At 51.0% G+C, this 20,314-nt stretch overlaps 1 protein-coding gene across 3 annotated transcripts; it reads right to left on the bottom strand.

Annotated features, from left to right (window-relative positions):
* Positions 1 to 1,715: 1,715 nt before the first annotated feature.
* Positions 1,716 to 19,534, bottom strand: ddx59 (DEAD (Asp-Glu-Ala-Asp) box polypeptide 59). 3 transcript variants are annotated; one of them, XM_072492083.1, is made up of 8 exons: positions 19,057 to 19,508; positions 18,475 to 19,014; positions 12,597 to 12,779; positions 9,223 to 9,312; positions 6,903 to 7,154; positions 5,239 to 5,391; positions 3,264 to 3,392; positions 1,716 to 2,242 (listed from the first exon to the last, which is right to left on the bottom strand). In XM_072492083.1, the coding sequence occupies exons 1-8, from the start codon at positions 19,156 to 19,158 to the stop codon at positions 1,973 to 1,975; spliced, it is 1,719 nt and encodes a 572-aa protein (XP_072348184.1). In that variant the 5' UTR covers positions 19,159 to 19,508; the 3' UTR covers positions 1,716 to 1,972. The 3 variants fall into 3 exon arrangements, with proteins under 3 accessions (XP_072348184.1, XP_072348183.1, XP_072348185.1); XM_072492082.1 differs by having other exon boundaries at positions 18,475 to 19,509; XM_072492084.1 differs by lacking the exon at positions 3,264 to 3,392 and having other exon boundaries at positions 18,475 to 19,534.
* Between the last annotated feature and the right edge of the window lie 780 nt (positions 19,535 to 20,314).

Consider the following 20,314-nt stretch of genomic DNA (forward strand, 5'->3'; position numbering starts at 1 on the left):
ACAGTTAGTGACCCAAGCCGGGAATCGAACCGGGTCCCTGGTGCTGTGAAGCAACAGTGCTAACCACTGAAATGAAAATTGCTTATTGTCACAAGTAGGCTTCAATGACGTTACTGTGAAAAGCCCCTAGTCGCCACATTCTGGCGCCTGTTCAGGTAGGCCGGTACGGGAATTGAACCGGCGCTGCTGGCCTTGTTCTGCTTTCCAAGCCAGCTGTTTAGCCCACTGTGCTAAACCAGCCCCATATATCATTTCATTTTCAGGGTAACCCCCTTATTGAAGTACAGTCACTTCAGGAGGTGGTACTGAGGCACATAGTTAGAAAGGAAAGGAAGCAACTACACTGTTTGTGACCACACTCGACCCCAGCAAGGACATGATTGATTTAAAAGGTCATTAGATGCCCAAAATAAATTGTGAGGAAGGAAAAGGGGGCAAAAAAAAAAAAAAAAGGCACTCTTATTCTGTATTAGTGATGCAAAGGGAACATGAACCTCATAGGCTGGTTTCTTATCCACTTGCTGTACTTGTCCACAACAGGGTAGGTTCAGTCCCGGAGCCCATCTCTTGGCATTGCCCTTGGGGACATTCTAGTGTAGGATCCCTGCAACAAATCCACGACTCAAAAGGACGATCGCGTTCACGTATAGTTCTGCTCGTACTTGGGCTCCACGATGCATCATAGCCCTCGAGTACGGCCTGTTGTCACACAGCGGACGGTACAAAAGTTGGTGGGATGATAAATAGTGAGGAGGACAGCATTAGATTACAGGAGGATTTGGTGGGCTGGTCAGTGGCAAATGGAATTCAATCCGGATAAGTGTGAGTTGATTGCACTTGGGCAGGACAAACAAGGCAAGGGGATACACGATAAATGCAGGACCCTGGAAAACACCGAGGACCTGAGGGACCAGGTGTGCATGTAAACTGGTTTGTTAAAATTGCGGAGCAAGTTGATACAGTGATTAAAAAGGCACCTGGTATACTTGCGTTTATTAGCCAAGGCGTACAGTTTAAGAGCAGGGAGGTTATGCTGGAACTGTGTAAAACGTTGGTCAGGCCACAGCTAGAGTATTGTGTGCCGTTCTGGAATCCACATAACAGGAGGGGTGTGATAGCCACTGGAAAGGTTGCAGAGGAGATTTACCAGGATGTTGCCTGGGCTGGAGAGTTTTAGCTATGAAGAGAGATTGGATAGACTGGGGTTGTTTTCCTTGGAGTAGAGGAGATTGAGGGGGACATGATTGAGATGGATAAAATTATGAGGAGTACAGATAGAATGGACAGGAAGAAACCTTTCCCCTTGGTGGAGGGATCAATGACCAGGGGGCCTTGATTGAAGGTAAGGGCAGGAGGTTTAGAGGGGATGTGAGGAAAAAAAATTTCACCCAGGGGATGCTGGCGAATCTGGAACTCGCTGCCTGAAAGGGTGGTGGAGGCAGAGACCCTCATAACATTTAAGAAGTATTTAGATGTGCACTTGCAATGCCAAGGCTATGGGCCAAGTGCTGGAAAACGGGAATGGAATACTGGTTGTTTTAATTAGTGCAGAGGAGATGGGCTGAAGGGCCTCTTTTCTGCTATGGACCCCAATGACTCTGTGACAATTAGACAGACAGAGAGCATCCCTCCGAAGGGCAGATGATGATGGTGAATTGGAAACATGCCCAACAGATCTTGCACTACTTATTTTGCCGTTGAGACAAATAGAGGCATTTTACAAATGATCAATAATATATTTGCAGCATCAGACAGGTTTACTTAATATAGAATGCTTGAGAATCTTCATAATTTAAATTCAAATTCCCTTTGCCTAGCTTCTTGCAATGGGGATATTCATCACCCTCACGGCCCACTCTCACGGTCTATATTCGGACCCAAGGAACCAGTGGAGGAGTCCAGTGGGAAGCAGCCAGCAGACGGGCTACTGTTAGCCAGGAGCCCACTGTGCCCTCACACCAGAGGTCACAGCTTATCGTTTCTGCAGCACACTGCGGTCATGCTTCCTGATGATGTCCATCAGATTCTTCCCATTCACAGTGTCTTGCTGCACTCGCTGCTTGTTCCTCATCTGCTCTCTGCGCTGCTGCTCGTTCAAGTACGGCGAGTTGAGGAGCTGTGGGGGCAGCAGCGTGCCCGTTGGCTTCACCCGCTTCACCAGTTCCAGGAAATGCCTGCTGCTGCTGTTATTCACGAAGGTGATGGCTGTTCCCCGATGGCCCAACCGTCCTGCTCTCCCCACCTGGAAAAACAAGCACGTCCAAGTTGAGTTAGAGTAACACTTAGCCACAGTCTGGCCTGTAGCTGCGGGCTTTATTAAAACCACATGACAGCATGCCCAATGACGATGTTGCTGTTTCATTCAAAGATTTATCCCTATTTAATAGAGCCATGAAGTTGTGGGTTCAAGACCCATTGTAGAAAGCTGAGCACAAAGATCTAGGCCAACACTAGAGAGCAATAATGAGCAAATGCTTTTGGAGGGGAAATCTTTCAGATGAGACATTAAACCCGTTTGCTCTTTCAGGGTGGCACGGTAGCACAGTGGTTAGAACTGTTGCTTCACAGTGCCAGAGACCCAGGTTGGGTCACTGTCTGTGCGGAGTCTGCACTTTCTCCCAGTGTCTGTGTGGGTTTCCTCTGTGTGCTCCAGTTTCCTCCCAGTCCAAAGATGTGTGGGTTAGGTGGATTGATCACGTTAAATTGCCCCATAGTGTCCAAAAGTTAAGTGGGGTTGCTGGGTTAGGGGGTAGGGTGGAGGTGTGGGCTTAGGTTGGATGCTCTTTCAGGGACTGGTGTAGACTCGATGGGCCGAATGGCCTCCTTCTACACTGTAATTTCTATGAGGTGCAGATAAAAGATCCCATGGCATTTCTTTGAAGGAGAGATATTCCCGGTGTCCTGTCCAATATTTATCCTTCAATCAATGTCACAAAAACAAATGATCAGCTGTTTGAGAGACCTAGCCATATGCAAACTGGTTGTTGTGTTTCATAGAAACCTAGGACTTAGGAGCTAGAAGAGTAAATATGGAAGGAGCTGAAGCACTTGAGGGGGAAATCGGATTAGGAAAAGAAACAATTCTAATAGCATTAACTGCAATAATTTAACATGAGGACTCCTCAACCCAACCACGCTGGCATAGGCTGGTTGGGTTGGGCTGAATGGCCTCATACAGCATTGTGACGGCTGTGCGTGACGGCTGTGCATGGCGCCGCAGCAGGAGGCAAGTGAAAGGAGATGAAGAATTCACACAGCTCTACCTGATGCACATACTCGTCCATGGTAGGCGGCATGTCGAAATTGACAACCAGTTTGACATTGACGAGGTCCAGCCCTCTGCCAAGGACTCCTGTGCTCACCACAACCTCGTAGTCACCTTGAAGCAGACCCTGGAAAAAAGGACAGCATCAACAGGTCTTGAGTGATGAGATGGGAAACGTACTCTTTCTCCTTCCCCCCCCCCCCCCCCCCCCGCCACCCCCCCCCACACACAGGTGCTTCCTTCTCCATTATTTACACACCAGGCATGGACAGGTCTGGGCCTTGCTGAACTTTGAACTGTTGATGGGGTTGCTAAGATTTTGCAATCAGCCAAGTGTCAAAATAGCATGCTCCAAGGCTCAGCTTCCACAGCGGAGCGAAGCTGGTCAGTTTGATCAGAGGCACAGTTGGCAGCAACCGACTTTATTTTGTTCCCCGTGTGCAATATGCTTCCTGCAAATACTGATACCAATCTTGGGATGATGCTGTGGTTAAGACCCTGGAGGCGAAGAGTTCAGATCACACTGAATTGACTAAACTTGGTCATTTACATGCTGGCCCCATCCAGAGACAAACTTGCTGCACTGGTGAACCTTCAGAGATTGAATGTAATACTAGATATTCAACAAGATGGTATTATGACACAACTACACAAGAGTAGACTCCATATGGAGAACCTGCCACTCCTACCTGCTCTGACTGAGATGTGCCTAGTCAATTCTTAATGCTTTCTCATCCAATAATTATCCCTCAGCCAACGTCTCTAATCTTTTATACCATTCGTGTTTGGGAGATCCTCACATGTGCATTTGGTTCCCATGGTTCCTGTATTACAACAGTGACAGCAGCTCAAGAATACTTCATTGGCAGTAGAGTGCTTTGGAACACCAGGTTGTGAAATGCAGGTTAGAAATGGGAGTTTTGGTTCCTCATTCGTCATGAAACTGCCTGTTCTCCAAGATCGCCTATTCCCACCTTTTCCCTGCCTCAAGATGATCTGCTGCCTAATTCTTCATTCATGCCTTTGCTACCTCTCGGTCGGACGACTCTCAATGCACTCCTAGTGGACCTCCCGCACCCTATCCTCCGTAACCTTGCGGTCATCCAAAACTCTGCTGCCTGTATCTTTGCTCACATCGAGTCCTGTTCACCCATCACTCTCATGTGCTTGCTATGGGGCTGGTTTAGCATGGGGCTGGTTTAGCACAGTGGGCTAACAGCTGGCTTGTAATGCAGAACAAGGCAGCAGCGCGGGTTCAATTCCCGTACCGGCCTCCCCGAACAGGCACCGGAATGTGGCGACTAGGAGCTTTTCACAGTAACTTCATTGTGACAATAAGCGATTATTATTCCCTACACTGGCTTCCAGTTAAGCAACACCTTGATTTTAAAATTGTCATCCTGGTTTTCAAATCTCACCGTGGTCTTTCCACTATGTGGAGTGGCACGATGGCGCACTGGTTAGTACTGCTGCCTCACGGTGCTGAGGACCCGGGTTTGGTCCTGGCCCCGGGTCTGACCCCGGCCCCGGGTCACTGACCATGTGGAGTTTTCACATTCTCCCAGTGTCTGTGTGGGCCTCACTCCCATGTGCAGGGTAAGCGGATTGGCCATGCTAAAACGGCCCCTCAATTGGAAAAAAAATAAATTGGGTACTTTAAAAAAGATTTTTTTTTTTTTTTTTTTTTTAAATGTCGCTTTGTGAATGCAAACTTTTGTTAAAACGTGAACCTAGACAAGTGAGGGCAGGCTCTTGACTGCAGCAGGCCCTTACGTTTTGTTCAGCTGAACAGCAGTCAGGAGAATGAACTTACTTCAACCCAGAGATACCAAGGCCAACTGCGGTATTCCAAGAGCTGCCCTGGTCCGAAATGGCACAGAACACAGGTGGAGCCAAGAACTTTGTGCTGTGTGACTCAGTAAGACACTAGATAATCCACGTACTTGCTCCTTGAATTTCCATCAGCCCTTTACCTGCACAATCTGATTGCGTTCACACTGGGCCTTGTCCGAATGAATGGCCACTGTTTTCAGGCCTGTAATCTTGTGCACAGCGTTCGACAGGAGATCAGCTCCCAGTCTGCAATCCACAAACACCAGCACAGGGGGGTGGAAGAGCTTGCTATCCTATATGAGTGGAACAAATAGAAATGGATTAGAAAATGTTTATGCACCACAAGTGGTTGGGTACGTTTAAGTGAACAGTCTCTCCTTTCTCTCTCCCTTCAATTCTGAGGATACTGATCTCTGCAGTTCTGTAGAAGGATCATTTGGATGGGAAACATTAACTTTGTTTCTTTCTCCACAGATGCTGCCACACGTGTCGAGTTTATCCAACATTTTCTGTTTCTATATTATACATGAGTAGTAACCCTCTCCGATTCCAGACATCCGCCCCCACGTCCCTTCTTATCCCAGAGGTACTGATGCTAGATCCCAACTTGCATATTACTAATGACTCCTAAAGCATCTTTTATACTTGACACAAAAACAGAAAATACTGGACAATCTTAGCAGGCCTGACAGCATCTGTGGAGAGAGAAGGCAGTTAACGTTTAGAGTCTGGGTGACTCTTTGTCAAAGCTTTCACAAAAGAGTCATCCAGACTTGAAGCGTTAACTCCCTTCTCTCTCCACAGATGCGGTCAGACCTGCTGAGATTGTCCAGCCTTCTCCGTTTTTGTTTCAGATTCCAGCATCCGCAGTAATTTGCTTTTATTATTATACTTGCAACTCGGCCATGGCAGGAGACTCCCAGGAAACACTTTAGGGATGTTTTCATAGCATCCCTGAAGAGGTCAAACATGCCCACTGACTCACGGAAGACCCTGGCTTGTGACCGATCAAAATTGAGAGTTCTCATTCAGGGAAGGCACCAAACACGTTGAGGGACTTAGTTGAGAAGATGGGAGAGGCGAGGTCGAGTCGTCGGAGGGAGCGCCAAAACCTCCCAACAACTCACTGACTCAACCAGATAGCACGGTAGCACAGTGGGTAGCACTGTTGCTTCACAGCTCTGTGGTCCCAGGTTCGATTCCCGGCTTGGGTCACTGTCTGTGCGGAGTCTGCACGTTCTCCCAGTGTCTACGTGGGTTTCCTCCGGGTGCTCCGGTTTTCTCCCACAAGTCCCGAAAGACGTGCTGTCAGGTGAATTGGACATTCTGAATTCTCCCTCTGTGTACCCGAACAGGTGCCGGAATGTGGCGACTAGGGGCTTTTCACAGTAACTTCATTGCAGTGTTAATGTAAGCCTACTTGTGACAATAAAGATTATTATCACGCCCCTTATATGGGGCAGAGTCTCCAAATCATCCATTGGGTTGATCCGCCATCTCAGAACCCATTGAAATGGAGTGGAAGCAGGTTTTCCTCGATCCCGAGTGACTGCCCAAGGAAGAGATTACCAATGCTCATGTGACCAGCTAATTCTGCACAGGCTGAACCCAGGACCTTGCTGTTTGCAGTGGTTCAGTTCCACACTTCCACAATCGACAATGGAGTTCCTCTGCCCTGCTTTGTCACCAATCACTGGATTGTGGCGACATGCCGGTTCCCATCTCCCACCAGCCCCTACCCCGCTAACGCGACGGTTCCGAGGTGCTCGACTTTACATTCACGCAGAAAGCTTGTTCTACTTGCATTCAGGATCTCAAACAGTTTCTTCTTCTTGGATGGCTCCTCCACCCACAGGATAATCGGACGGACATTGGAACAAGGCTGGTTCATCTTTCCGACGGTGATCCTGACCGGGTCCTGAAGGAACTGGGTGGCCAGCTGCTCAATACCAGCTGGGATGGTGGCGGAGACCAGAATGGTTTGATGCTCCTCGGGTACTTTCTCCAGAATATCCAGCACCTGCTGCTGGAATCCCATCTTCAACATGGTATCGACCTGGACAAAAACAACACTGTTCAGTTTCATGGTAAGCAATGTTGAGACATGCACACTGGGTATTCGTTTTTGGGATATGGGCATTGGTGGCAGGGCATTGGTGGCAAAGCCAGCAATATTGTGGCACGGTGGTGGTGAGCTACCTCTTGAACCGCCGCAGTCCATGTAGGAGACAGAAATGTAGTGGTATTGAAAATGGACTAGTAATCTCCGGGGACCCGGGTTCGAATCCCATCACGGCAGACGATGGAATTTGAATTTAATAAAAATCTGGAATTAAATATCTAATGATGATCATGAAACCAGTGTCGATTGTCGTTAAAAACCCATCTGGTTCACTAATGTCCTTTAGGGAAGGAAATCTGCCGTCCTTACCTGGTCTACATGTACCTACACCTGCAGCAGTTCAAGAAGACAACTCACCACCACCTTCTGAAGGGCAACTGGGGATGGGCAATAAATGTTGGCCGAACCAGCGACGCCCACATCCCATAAATGAATTTTTTTTTTTTTTTTTTTTTTTTTTAAACGTGTGACCCCAGACCCACAGCTATGTGGTTGACTCTTAACTGCCCTTTAAGGGCAATAAATGCCTAACCAGTGACGCCACATCCTGTGAATTAATAGAAAAAGTGGAGCGTTGTATTGTTCCAGGACATTGATCCAAGAACAATGAAGGAATAGTGATGTATTTACAGGTCAGGATGGTGTGTGACTCGGAGAAGCTGGAGGTGCTGCTGATCCTGTGCGTTAGCTGCTCTCGTCTCCTTATAGGTGGTAGATGTTGCAGGTTTAAACATAGAACATACAGTGCAGAAGGAGGCCATTCGGCCCATCGAGCCTGCACCGACCCATTTAAGCCCTCACTTCCACCCTATCCCTGTAACCCAATAACCCCTCCTAACCTTTTTGGTCACTAAGGGCAATTTATCACGGCCAATCCACCTAACCTGCACGTCTTTGGACTGTGGGAGGAAACCGGAGCACCCAGAGGAAACCCACGCAGACACGGGGAGAACGTGCAGACTCCGCACAGACAGTGACCCAGCGGGGAATCGAACCTGGGACCCCGGCGCTGTGAAGCCTCAGTGCTATCCACTTGTGCTACCGTGTTTAGGAACGACTGTCAAAAGAGCCTCACTGAGAAGCTTCAGTCAGCCGATAGAACAGAAGACCTTACTGCCTCTGTGCAGATCCTGTTCTGCAAATGCTTAATCCTGGTTGCGTCCAGCATTGCTGCCCGTCACCTTAGCGGCCACGTCAGAACTGACAGTGAAAGCATCTTCAGGCAATTTAACCATGTGGGGCTTCACAGCCAAGTCTAATCCAGTCCTCGCTCCAAACTTTCACCAATGCATTTTTCAGCAGGAGTGACCGGCTGGGGTACAGAAACAGGAATCCTGGCCAAATACGATAGAAATATTTCAAATGATGACAGGATGGATTGAAGCTGACCTTTCCCAGTAGTTGAGAAGTGAAGAATAAGGGGATCTGCAGATACAGGATTAAATGTAAAACATTTCGACCGGAGGACAGGAGAATCACCTTTACAGAAAGAGTTGTTTAGAGGCTGTGGATTTGACTGGAGTTAGTCGAGGCAGAAACTGTCAAAATTGAAGATTAGATTGGATACGTGGCTGAAATAGAAAGGCTGAAGGAATAGGAGAACAGGCATTAGATGTTTGCTTGTGTGGGGCTGATCCCGCCTGAATGGCCCGTTTCCACATTGTAACTTGTGTCTTTAAGGCTACCTCTGGACTGCTCATCAAAGACTCTCGGGGCAGCTGCAGCATGGGCTACATTCAGAATAATACTCCCGCTAACGGGACCAACCCTGGAAAAGAGTGCTCATACCGCACTAGGACAGTTCCTGATGCTGTTACTGACTAGCCCCTCTTGGCTGTGGAGCTGTACGTCACTGCTGCAGGGAATGGAACGGATAGCGGTCAAGCTCAATCTAGCTGGAAAGCGTGGGCCAGAGCACTTCCTCCAATCCGGCTCGAGTCTTGGTTGCAGTTTCGAACTCCCAATGTATTTTTAAAAGGGAGACTGCCTCATTAACACTTACCTCATCCACCACCACAGTCAGCACTCCGCACAGGCTGACGGCTTCTTGCTTCAGAATTTCCAGCAGCCGCCCTGGGGTGGCTATAATAACCTGTTGAATAGACAGACCCAAAATGTCCCATTAAAATCAAACAGATGATGATGATCGGCTACGGGGAGGGCATTCAGAGGACAGACAGTTTGGAGTGGTGTGTAACAGCCTGAAAAGAAGGAACGACTGGGGGTGGCACGGTGGCCCAGTATTTAGCACTACTGCCTCCTGGCGCCAAGGATCTGGGCTCCATCCCAGCCCCGGGTCACTGTCCCCGTGGAGTTTGCACATTCTCCCCGTGTCTGCGTTGGTTTCGCCCCCACAACCCAAAGATGTGCAGGGTAGGTGGATTGGCCACGCTAAATTGCCCCTTAATTGGAAAAAAATGAATTGGGTACTCTAAATTTATAAAAAATAAATAAATGTATACATGTAAGAAATAGGAAGTACTTGTCTAAATTTGTTTCTGTATGTTGTACTTATTGCGCAAAGCACTACGGTTCCATGTGTGGAAAAGTTTGAGCTCTGCCTTCGCAGTAACACTCTTGCCTCCCCAGGTTAAAGCCCCACTCCAAGGCTTGAGCACAAAATCCAGTCCGAGTGCTTCCTGGTGTCCTGGGCATTGTTTGTCACTGATAAACTAATATCATTGGGAACATATTATCTGTTTTTTTACTTCCTTGTTGTTTGGTGAGAGATTGAGAAATTGTTGTGTGCAAATTGGCTGCCGTGTCTCCTACATTGCAACAGTGACTACTCATCAAAAGTCCTTCATTGACTGCGAAGGGGGCTTTCTAACATTTGAGGTCATGACTGGTGCTATAAAAATGCAGACCTTTCGTGTATATGCCTTATGGTTAGACGTAATAGCAGATGTTACACCCAAGCTTGACACAGGAAACAAGTGTCACAAACAGGATGTATGTAGCAGATGCTAGAGACATTTAATATCTTGGTTGGTAGGGAAGGATTAAAATTTCACATTTCCAAGTGTTTATCACATAACTGAAGTACACAAAGTAAATCTTAAATGGGCGCTGTGGTGGGTTTTTTCCCCCACTGGATTAGTAATCCAGAGAACAGGTCATCACAATTCCAGTTTCAGAGTTTCATGGAATAATAGTAGGGCATTGCCCGTGACAGCTTTGAAAGAGCTTTCCAATTAGTCCCAGTCCACTGCGCTTCCTCCACAGCCTTGCAATTTTCCCCCTTTTCGTGTAGCGATTCAATTCCGTTTTGAAAGCTGCTGCCGAATCTGCTTCCGCTGCCCTTTCACGCAGAATACTCCAGCTTATAATAAACGGCCAAGTTTTCAACAACAACAAAAAAGTCTCACCGTATCTCTGGTTCTTTAACTTATTACTTTAAATCTGTGCCTTCTGGTTGCTGGTTCTTCCAGCACTGGAAATCGTTTCTTCTCATTTACTCTATCGAGATCATTCATGATATTGTAAATTTCTGTCAAATCTTTCCTTTGCCTTCTCCACTCCCCTGAGGACCCGGGTTTGATCCCGGTCCCGGGTCACTGGCAGGGTGGAGTTTGCACATTCTCCCCGTGTCTGCGTGCGTTTCACCACCACAACCCAAGAAGGTGTGGTGTGCAGGGTAGGTGGATTGGCCAAGCTAAATTGGCCCTTAATTGGAAAAACAAATAATTGGGTACTCTAAATTTTTTTATAGTTCAAAAAAAACCTTCTTCACCCTTTAATCGGATGAAAAGTTACACACCTGAACTATTCACTTTGTTTCTCTATCCACTGATGGTGCCCGACTTGCTGAATCATTGAGTTTTACTGCATGGAAAGAGGCCCTTTGGCCCATAGTGTGTGTGCCGGCCATCAAGCACCTATCTATTTGAATCCCATTTTCCAGCACTTGATCGGTGGCCTTGAAAGCCACGGGCGATTCTAGAGCTCATCAAAATGCTTCTTAAATGTGGAGGGTTCCCAGCTCTACCACCCTTTCAGGCAGAGAGTTCCAGATTTCCACCACCCTCTGGGAGAAAAGGTTTCCCCTCACATCCCCTCCAAAGCCCCTGCCTCTATGCCCCCTAGTTATTGACGCCTCTGCTAAGGAGAAAGGTTTCTTCATATCCACCCTAACTATATCCTTCATAATTTTGTACATGGCCAAAACCTTGGTGAAAGAGATAAGGCTTTAAGGAGAATCTTACAGGAGGAAATGTTGCTGTTGTCAGATTGCTGTGTTCGGGAAGAAGCTGGTGGTAAAGAGATAGCTGGTGGAAACATCTGGTGGTTTCCTATGTTTTAAACTTTGGGGGAAGCTTTCACTGAGTCGAAGAATTGAAGGGGAAGAGTTCTGAAATAATCAGTGTCTACAAATGCATGGAGGAACTCACTGTTTGAAACAAATAACACAACAAAAATAGCAGGCACTGTTACAAGGCTCCCCCACCGGGCAGAAGTAGCAATGTTAAAGTGAAGGGTTTCATGGCCAATGCTGTGGCACTGTGCCCTTTAAATACTGCACCGCACATTGAATGTGAAACAAACAAACAAAGAGATAACTCAATGGTCTTCTCGATAAATGGACCAGGGTAGCACTGAGCCCTGCAGGTCAGAAGTTCCTGGTTGGATCACTGGTTTGTGCTAAATCCTAAAATCCCTACAGAATCATACAATCGCTGCAGTGCAGGAGGAGGTCATTCGGCCTATTGAGTCTGCACTGACCCTCTGGAAAAAAAGCACCCTACCCAGGCTGACTGCCACACTCTATCTCTGCAAACCCACCTAACCTTTGGACACTAAGGGCAATTTATCATGGCCAATCCACCTAACCGGCAAATCTTTGGATTGTGGGAGGAAACCGGAGCACCCGGGAGGAAACCCACGCAGACGTGGGGAGAACGTGCAAACCCCATACAGACAGTGACCCAAGGTCAGAATTGAACTCGGGTCCCTGGTGCTGTGAGGCACTAGTGCTAACCACTGTGCCGCAGACCTCAGCCAGGACTGCAGTTGACTTTTTTTTTTTTTATAAACCAGTCAGCGCCCCTGATCTAATGACTCCCTCTTTTATCCGCTCATGGGCGTGACTGGAAAGACCAGCGTTTATTGCTCATCCCTGGTGCAAACTGGACAGAGAACATGGTTAGATTCAGATGTGATGCCCTCCACAGTTCAACGGTCTGCTCCCAAATTATTTTCCAGTTTCATTGGCCAAGAAGGTATTGTGAAACTCCGCCCCAAACGGAGTCTCTTCAGGAGCGACGGACATGGCAAGGAGGGGATAAGTGGAAGAAACTGCAATCCTGTACAAACAAAAATGTCTCTGAACAGATCTTTGAACAAGATGGAGGTTGCAGAGTGGGCTGCACGTCTTACCTTAATACTTTGTTTGAGGCGGTGGAGCTGAGGGGGTAAAGGCATTCCCCCGACCAGCAGTGCCGTCCTCATATTGGGCAGACCCATCATCAGCTCCTTGGCCTGCCCTTCGATCTGAATGGCAAGTTCGCGCGTTGGAGTCAGTACCAACCCAATGGGCTGATGAGGTGAAACCTTCTCGTTCTGAAAGATGGGGAAACAGAAGATGCAGCAAAGTCAGATCTCTGCTGACTCAAGTGTTTTTCTAGACACAAACACAACGTGGAATGGGAAAAATTATCAGTTTCTGAACGTTTTATTTTATTTTTTAAACTCATCCAAGTTAAGGGATGCTTATGTTCTAATTTTGGGCAGCATCATCAAACTCTCCTCAGTCATTCCAACAGTGATGCAGAGCCAAACACTCCCAAGATCAGATGTTACACGGCTGGAAACAGAATTATATAGAAATTGTAACACTGAATCAGCCGCTCGCCCCAATCGGGTGTTGTTGTTCATCATCCGCCTGAACAGTTATTCTAATCCCTTGTGCCTGCTCTGTTCCCACATTACTTTATACGAAAGAGAAGTAGGCCATTCGGCCCCTCGAGCCTGTTCCGCCGTTCAATTCGATAATGGCCGATCTGTTTGTGTTGCAAGTTCCCCATCTACCCTACCCCCCCCCCCCCCCCCCCCCCCCGATAATCTTTGATTCCCTTGCACAACCAGAATTTGTCTACTTCCACCTTAAAAATATTCAATATCCTCCTTTCCTTCAAATATCATCATGGTCTCCAACCACATCCTCACAACATAAAAACCACAGTTTCTCCTGTTCACAGTTCTAAATCTCTTACATTCAAGCTTACTTGTCTGTCCATTTATTCGAACTCCTCAATTAATGGAGACGGTCCATTTCTATTCTGCTGTGCCATCCACTGAACCTCTGGAATGCTTTCTTTCTTAAACCCACCCATTTCTTCCCTATTGTGTCTACCTATGAATATGCTGAGATCAGTTTAGCTCAGCTAGATGGACAGCTGGTACATGATGCAGAGCGAAGGGGGTTCAATTCCTGTACCGGCTGATGCTATTAATTTTTTAAAACTTTTTCCAATTTAGCGTGGCCAATCTATTGAACCTGCACATCTTTGGGTTGTGAGGGTGACACCCACGCAGACACGGGGAGAATGTGCAAACTCCGCACGGACAATGACCCGGGGCTGGAATCGATCCCGGCTCCTCAGCAACGTAGGCAGCAGTGCTAACTACTGCCCCACCATGCCGTTCCCGGCTGAGGTTCTTAGAATTTACAGTGCAGGAGGCCATTCGGCCCATCGAGTCTGCACCGGCCCTTACCCCACGTCTCTACTCTAGCCTCGTAACCCAGAAACTCCCACTTAACCTTTTTGGACACCAAAGGCAATTTAGCATGGCCAATCCACCTAACCCGCACATATTTGCATTCTTGAAGGTTATTCATGAAGGCCTCCCCTTTTCAACTTTGCCCTTCGCCTGAGGTGTGGTGACACTCAGGTTAAATCACCACCGTTGAGTTCTCTCTCAAAGTGGAGAGCAGCCTATGGTCCTCTGGGACAGTGGCGACATTTCATTCCAAACAATGGATACTTCCATTCATACCGAGTTTGTAGCCAAGTCGTTGTCCAATTAAATCTAGATCTTCTTGGTGCAGAACAACTTTTACCATTTTATTTCTCACACTCTGAACATAAAACACACAATAGGACTTCAGTTGCGTGGCTAGCCTGGGCCAACTGGAATTGTCCATCTTCGGGAAGAACAGGTTGAGAGCAGACTGGAAAGAAGTGTTCCAAATCAGGAGGGGGTCACTTTGCCTGGATATGTCCTGTCCCACCAGCAGGACAGACCCAGCAGAGGTGGTGGCATTGTGGTATACAATCAGGAGGCAGTTGCATTGGGAGTCCTCAACATTGTCTCTGGACCGCATGCAGTTTCATGGAATCAGGTCAAACATGGGCAAGGAAATCACCTGCTGATTATCACATATCGTTCCCCCACCTCAGCGGCTGCATCAGAATAGAAATATTGAATGTAACTCCACAGGTCTAGGGTAGTGTTCATCCTCCACCCACTACTAACATATCTATTCCCTTGTCCCTCGTGGGGCGACACAGTAATTAGCATTGCTGCCTCACAGCACCAGGGACCCCGGTTCGATTCCAATCTTGGGTGAGCGTCTGTGTGGAGTCTGCACGTTCTCCCAGTGTCTGTGTGGGTTTCCTCCGGGTGCTCCTGTTTCCTCCCACAGTCCAAAGATGTGTAGGTTAGGTGGGTCGGCTGTTCTAAATTGTCCCTTAGTGCCCAGTGGTTAGGTGGGGTTATGGGGTCACAGGGATAGGGCAGAGAAGTGGGCGCCGGTCGGGTGCTCTTTCAGAGGGTCAGTGTAGACTCAATGGGCTGAATGGCCTCCTTCTGCACTGTAGGGATTCTATGTGTGTTTATCTCGATTTCCTTTAAATGCATAAATGCTATTCTTCTCAACCACTCCATGTAGTTGTGAGTTCCACATTCTCCCCAGAATCTATGAAGTTTCTCCTGGGTATCCTACTGAATGTATTCGTGACTAACATATACTTATGGTCCTCTTAGTTTTGGACTCCTCCACAAGCACCAACATCTTCTCCACATCTATCTAATCAAACTGTTTCCTGATCATTTTAACCTCGCAGTTCTGGGATCATCCTTGCAAATCTTTTATTGCACCTTCTCCAGTGACTTTTTGTAATGTGGAGATCATATTGTGCTTAAAGTGTGATTGCACCATGATTATAGACAAGTTTTACTTTGCATAAATTCCATAGGAACATACATTAAGGACGTAATTCAGCCCATTCTATTCTTTCTGGCTCTGAAAATGCTACTCTCATAGACCTGTAATATTTCCATTGCAAGTATTTACACAACTTCATTTTTGAAAGTTATGATTCAGTTTGCTTCCACTGCCCTTTCAGGCCACTGTTCCAAGTCAGAACTCATTCCATCAAAATCAAGGCGGATTTTGGACATCTCATTTATCAAGAATTACACGCAAATGATTTAGTAATTTGTTGATCAGAATGATTCAGAGATGCTCAATTTTTCCAATGTAGCTTTGTCCTCCAGCCCCACCCCTTCCCCCTCCTCCAGCCCCACCCCTTCCCCAAAACATAAATCACAGAGTGTTGAAAAGGCACTGCAGCCATCGAGTCTGCACCGACACATAAAAAACACCCCATGTGTCAGAACTTGGCCCATAGCCATGAATGTTATGAAATGCCAAGTGCTCATCCAGGTACTTTTTAAAAAGAGTGTGAGGCATCCCGCCTCTACCACCCTCCCAGGCAGCGCATTCCAGACCGTCACCACACTCTGGATAAATAAGCTTTTCCTCAATTCCCCCCCCAAATCTCCTGCCTCTCACCTTAACTAAGGGGAACAGCTGCTCCCTATCCGCCCTGCCCATGCCCCTCAAAATCTTGAAACCTCGATCAGGTCACCCCCTCAGCCTTCTCTGCTCCAGCGAAAGCAACCCAAGCCTATCCAACCTCTCTTCATAACTTAAATGTTCCACCCCAGGTGACTCTCCTCTGCACCCGCTCCAGTGCAATCATATCCTTCCTATAATGTGGCGCCCAGAACTGCACACAGTGCTCCAGCTGTGGCCTCACCAAGATTCTATACAACTCCAACAAGACCTCCCTGCTTTTGTAATCTATGCTTAGATTGATAAAGGCAAGTGTCCCATACGCCTTTTTCACCACACAATTAACTTGCCCTTCCGCCTTCAGAGATCTAGGGACCAATGTCCCCTTGTTCCTCGGAACTATGCAGTGTCAGGCCATTCATTGAATACTTCCTTGTCAAATTACTCCTTCCAAAGGGTATCAACCTCATACTCTTCAGGGTTAAATTCCATCTGCCACTTATTTGTCCATTTAACCATCCGGTCTATATTTTCCTGTAACTTAAGACATCACCTCATTGTTAACCACCCGGCCAATCTTGGTGTCATCCGCAAACCGCCTGAACCTCCCCTCTCCCCTGAGCAACCCCTCCCTCCTCTCCCCCAGCCCAACCCCTGACCCCCATCCTTAAGCCCCCTCCCCTTTTCTCCACACCTCCAGCCCCCACCCACACCCCCATAGACCCCTCCCCTTCCCCCACACCCCCGATAGACCCCTCCCATTCCCCCACACCCCCATAGACCTCTCCCCCACAGATCCCTTCCCTCACACCCCCCCCACTTCCCCTACCCCCCGCTCCCCTCCCTGCTCCCCACAGCCCCCTCCCCCCCCCCAAATCCCCCTGCGCACCCTCCCTGCTCCCCACAGCCCCCTCCCCCCAAATCCCCCTCCCCCACACTGCTCCCCGCCGCCCCTCCCCCACACTGCTCCCCGCCGCCCCTCCCCCACACTGCTCCCCGCCGCCCCCTCCCCCCACACTGCTCCCCGCCGCCCCCTCCCCCCACACTGCTCCCCGCCGCCCCCTCCCCCCACACTGCTCCCCGCCGCCCCCTCCCCCCACACTGCTCCCCGTCGCCCCCTCCCCCACACTGCTCCCCGCCGCCCCCTCCCCCCACACTGCTCCCCGCCGCCCCCTCCCCCCACACTGCTCCCCGCCGCCCCCTCCTCCCACACTGCTCCCCGCCGCCCCCTCCCCCCACACTGCTCCCCGCCGCCCCCTCCCCCTCCCCCCCACACTGCTCCCCGCCGCCCCCTCCCCCACACTGCTCCCCGCCGCCCCCTCCCCCCCACACTGCTCCCCGCCGCCCCCTCCCCGCTACCCGCCACCCGCCCCCCCCACAGCCCCCTCCCCGCCCCCCTCCCCCTCCCACTGCTCCCCACAGCCCCCTCACTGCTCCCCACAGCCCCCTCACTGCTCCCCACAGCCCCCTGCTTCCTCCCAGTGCTCCCCACAGCCCCCTCCCCCCCAAAGCCCCCTCCCTGCTCCCCACAGCCCCTGCACCCCTCACTGCTCCCCACAGCCCCTGCACCCCTCACTGCTCCCCACAGCCCCCTCCCCCCAGCGCCCCCTCACTGCTCCTCATAGCCCCCTGCACCCCTAACTGCTCCCCACAGCCCCCTCACAGCTCCCCATAGCCCCCTGCACCCCTCACTGCTCCCCATAGCCCCCTGCACCCCTCACTGTTCCCCACAGCCCCCTCACTGCTCCCCACAGCCCCCTCCCCCCTCACTGCTCCCCACAGCCCCCTCACTGCTCCCCACAGCCCCCTCCCCGCTCCCCACAGCCCCCTCCCCCCTCACTGCTCCCTCCCCCCCTCACTGCTCCCTCCCCCCTCACTGCTCCCCACAGCCCCCTCCCCCCTCACTGCTCCCCACAGCCCCCTCCCCATTCTCCTCCGCCTTGCCCTCCCTCACCCCCTTGCCTCTCATCCAGCCCTGCCCGCTCCCCATAGCCCCCTCCCCATTCTCCTCCGCCTTGCCCTCCCTCGCCCCTCATCCAGCCCTGCCCGCTCCCCATAGCCCCCTCCTCATAGCCCCACCCCATTCTCCTCCACCTTGCCCTCCCTCACCCCCTTGCCCCTCATCCAGCCCTGCCCGCTCCCCATAGACCCCTCCCCATTCTCCTCCGCCTTGCCCTCCCTCGCCCCTCATCCAGCCCTGCCCACTCCCCATAGCCCCCTCCCCATTCTCCTCCGCCTTGCCCTCCCTCACCCCCTTGCCCCTCATCCAGCCCTGTCCACTCCCCATAGCCCCCTCCCCACAGCCCCCTCCACATTCTCCTCCGCCTTGCCCTCCCTCACCCCCTTGCCCCTCATCCAGCCCTGCCCGCTCCCCATAGCCCCCTCCCCATTCTCCTCCGCTTTGCCCTCCCTCACCCCCTTGCCCCTCATCCAGCCCTGCCCGCTCCCCCTCACCTCCCGCAGAGCCGCCATGGTGAGGGGGAGCAGGAAGGCGGCGGTCTTGCCCGAGCCGGTGTCCGCCGCCGCCAGGATGTCTTTGCCGGCCAGGCCCTGCGGCAGCATCTGCATCTGCACCGGGGTGGGGCTGCGGTAGCCCAGCCTGGCCAGGTTGGCGGTCAGGGTGTCGGGGAAGGCGCAGTGCTCGAACTCCAGGACGGGCCGGCAGGCGGGGCCCCGCACGGCGATGCCCAGCTGCTGCTGCAGGGCCTCCACCTGCTGGGCGCTCAGGCCCGAGATGAAGGGGTGCTCCAGGTAGGCCCGAGGCTCGGCCGGCGGCTCGGCCGGGGGCGGCTCCAGGTGCCGGGCTTTACACTGCAGGCTGCACACATCCGTGTCCGTCTGCTCGCAGATGTACTCCCCGTAGCGGCCGCACACCGAGCAGGCCGGCTCGCCCGGCTCGGGCCAGCGCTGCTCGGCGCTCCGCTGCTTCACCGGCTCCTCGGGCTCGGCCTGGGCCTCCTGGGCCCGCTCGGCCTGGGCCTGGGCCCGCTCCGCCTCGGCCTGGGCCTGGGCCCGCTCCGCCTCGGCCCGCTCCGCCTCGGCCTGGGCCCCGGCCCCCGAGCCCGCTCTGCTCCTCTTGGCCGCTCGGCCCTCGCTGTCTTCGGCTCGTTTCACCTTGAGCGAGCGCGGGAGAAACATGGTGAGCGGGCGGCCCGGCTCAGCCCCGCCGCCAGAGTGAGCGCCTCAGCCCAGTCACCGGGAAGCCGCCTCCCAATCTCCTCTCCCCATCTCCTGCTGCAACTTTGTTCGCGCTCCTCACACTGTGCGGCCGGCAAAGTAAGATCCCAGCCACAGCCTATACATTCCCAATTCCTACTTTCCCAATTTAAGGGGCAATTTAGCGCGGCCAATCCGCCCACCCTGCACATCTTTCTGGGGGCGAAACCCACTCAGACACGGGGAGAATGTGCAAACTCCACACGGACAGTGACCCTGGGGCCCGGGTTGAACCCGGATCCACGGCGGCGTGAGGCAGCAGTGCTAACCACTGTAGGGTCAGCGCGATGGCGCAGTGGTTAGCGCCGTTGCTTCACAGCGCCTGGGTCCCAGCTTCGATTCCTGGCTTGGGTCACTGTCTGTGCGGAGTCTGCACCTTCTCCCCACAGCCTCCCCGAACAGGCGCCGGAATGTGGCGACTAGGGGCTTTTCACAGTAACTTCATTTGAAGCCTACTTGTGACAATAAGCGATTTTCATTTTTCATTTCATGTCTGCGTGGGTTTCCTCCGGGTGCTCCGGTTTCATAGATTGTATCATAGAATTTACAGTGCAGAAGGAGGCCATTCGGCCCATTGAGTCTGCACCGGCTCTTGGAAAGAGCACCCTACCCAAGGTCAACACCTCCACCCTATCCCCATAACCCAGTAACCCCACCCAACACTAAGGGCAATTTTGGACACTAAGGGCAATTTATCATGGCCAATCCACCTAACCTGCACATCTTTGGACTGTGGGAGGAAACCGGAGCACCCGGAGGAAACCCACACACACACGGGGAGGATGTGCAGACTCCGCACAGACAGTGACCCAAGCTGGGAATCGAATCTGGGACCCTGGAGCTGTGAAGCAATTGTGCTATCCACAATGCTACCGTGCTGCCCCTAATTTAGAATATCTAATTTAGTGAATTAGATATTCTGAATTCTCCCTCTGTGTACCCGAACAGGCGCCAAAATGTGGCGACTAAGTTTTTTTTCGCAGTACCTTCATTGCAGTGTTAATGTAAGCCTACTTGTGAAAATAAAGATTATTATTATTAGGAGAGAAAGTAAAAATGAAGCCGAAAAAGGGTGGGC

The sequence above is a fragment of the Scyliorhinus torazame genome, chromosome 29 (assembly GCF_047496885.1).
Source record: "Scyliorhinus torazame isolate Kashiwa2021f chromosome 29, sScyTor2.1, whole genome shotgun sequence".
In the NCBI taxonomy this organism is placed as follows: Eukaryota; Metazoa; Chordata; class Chondrichthyes; order Carcharhiniformes; family Scyliorhinidae; genus Scyliorhinus; species Scyliorhinus torazame.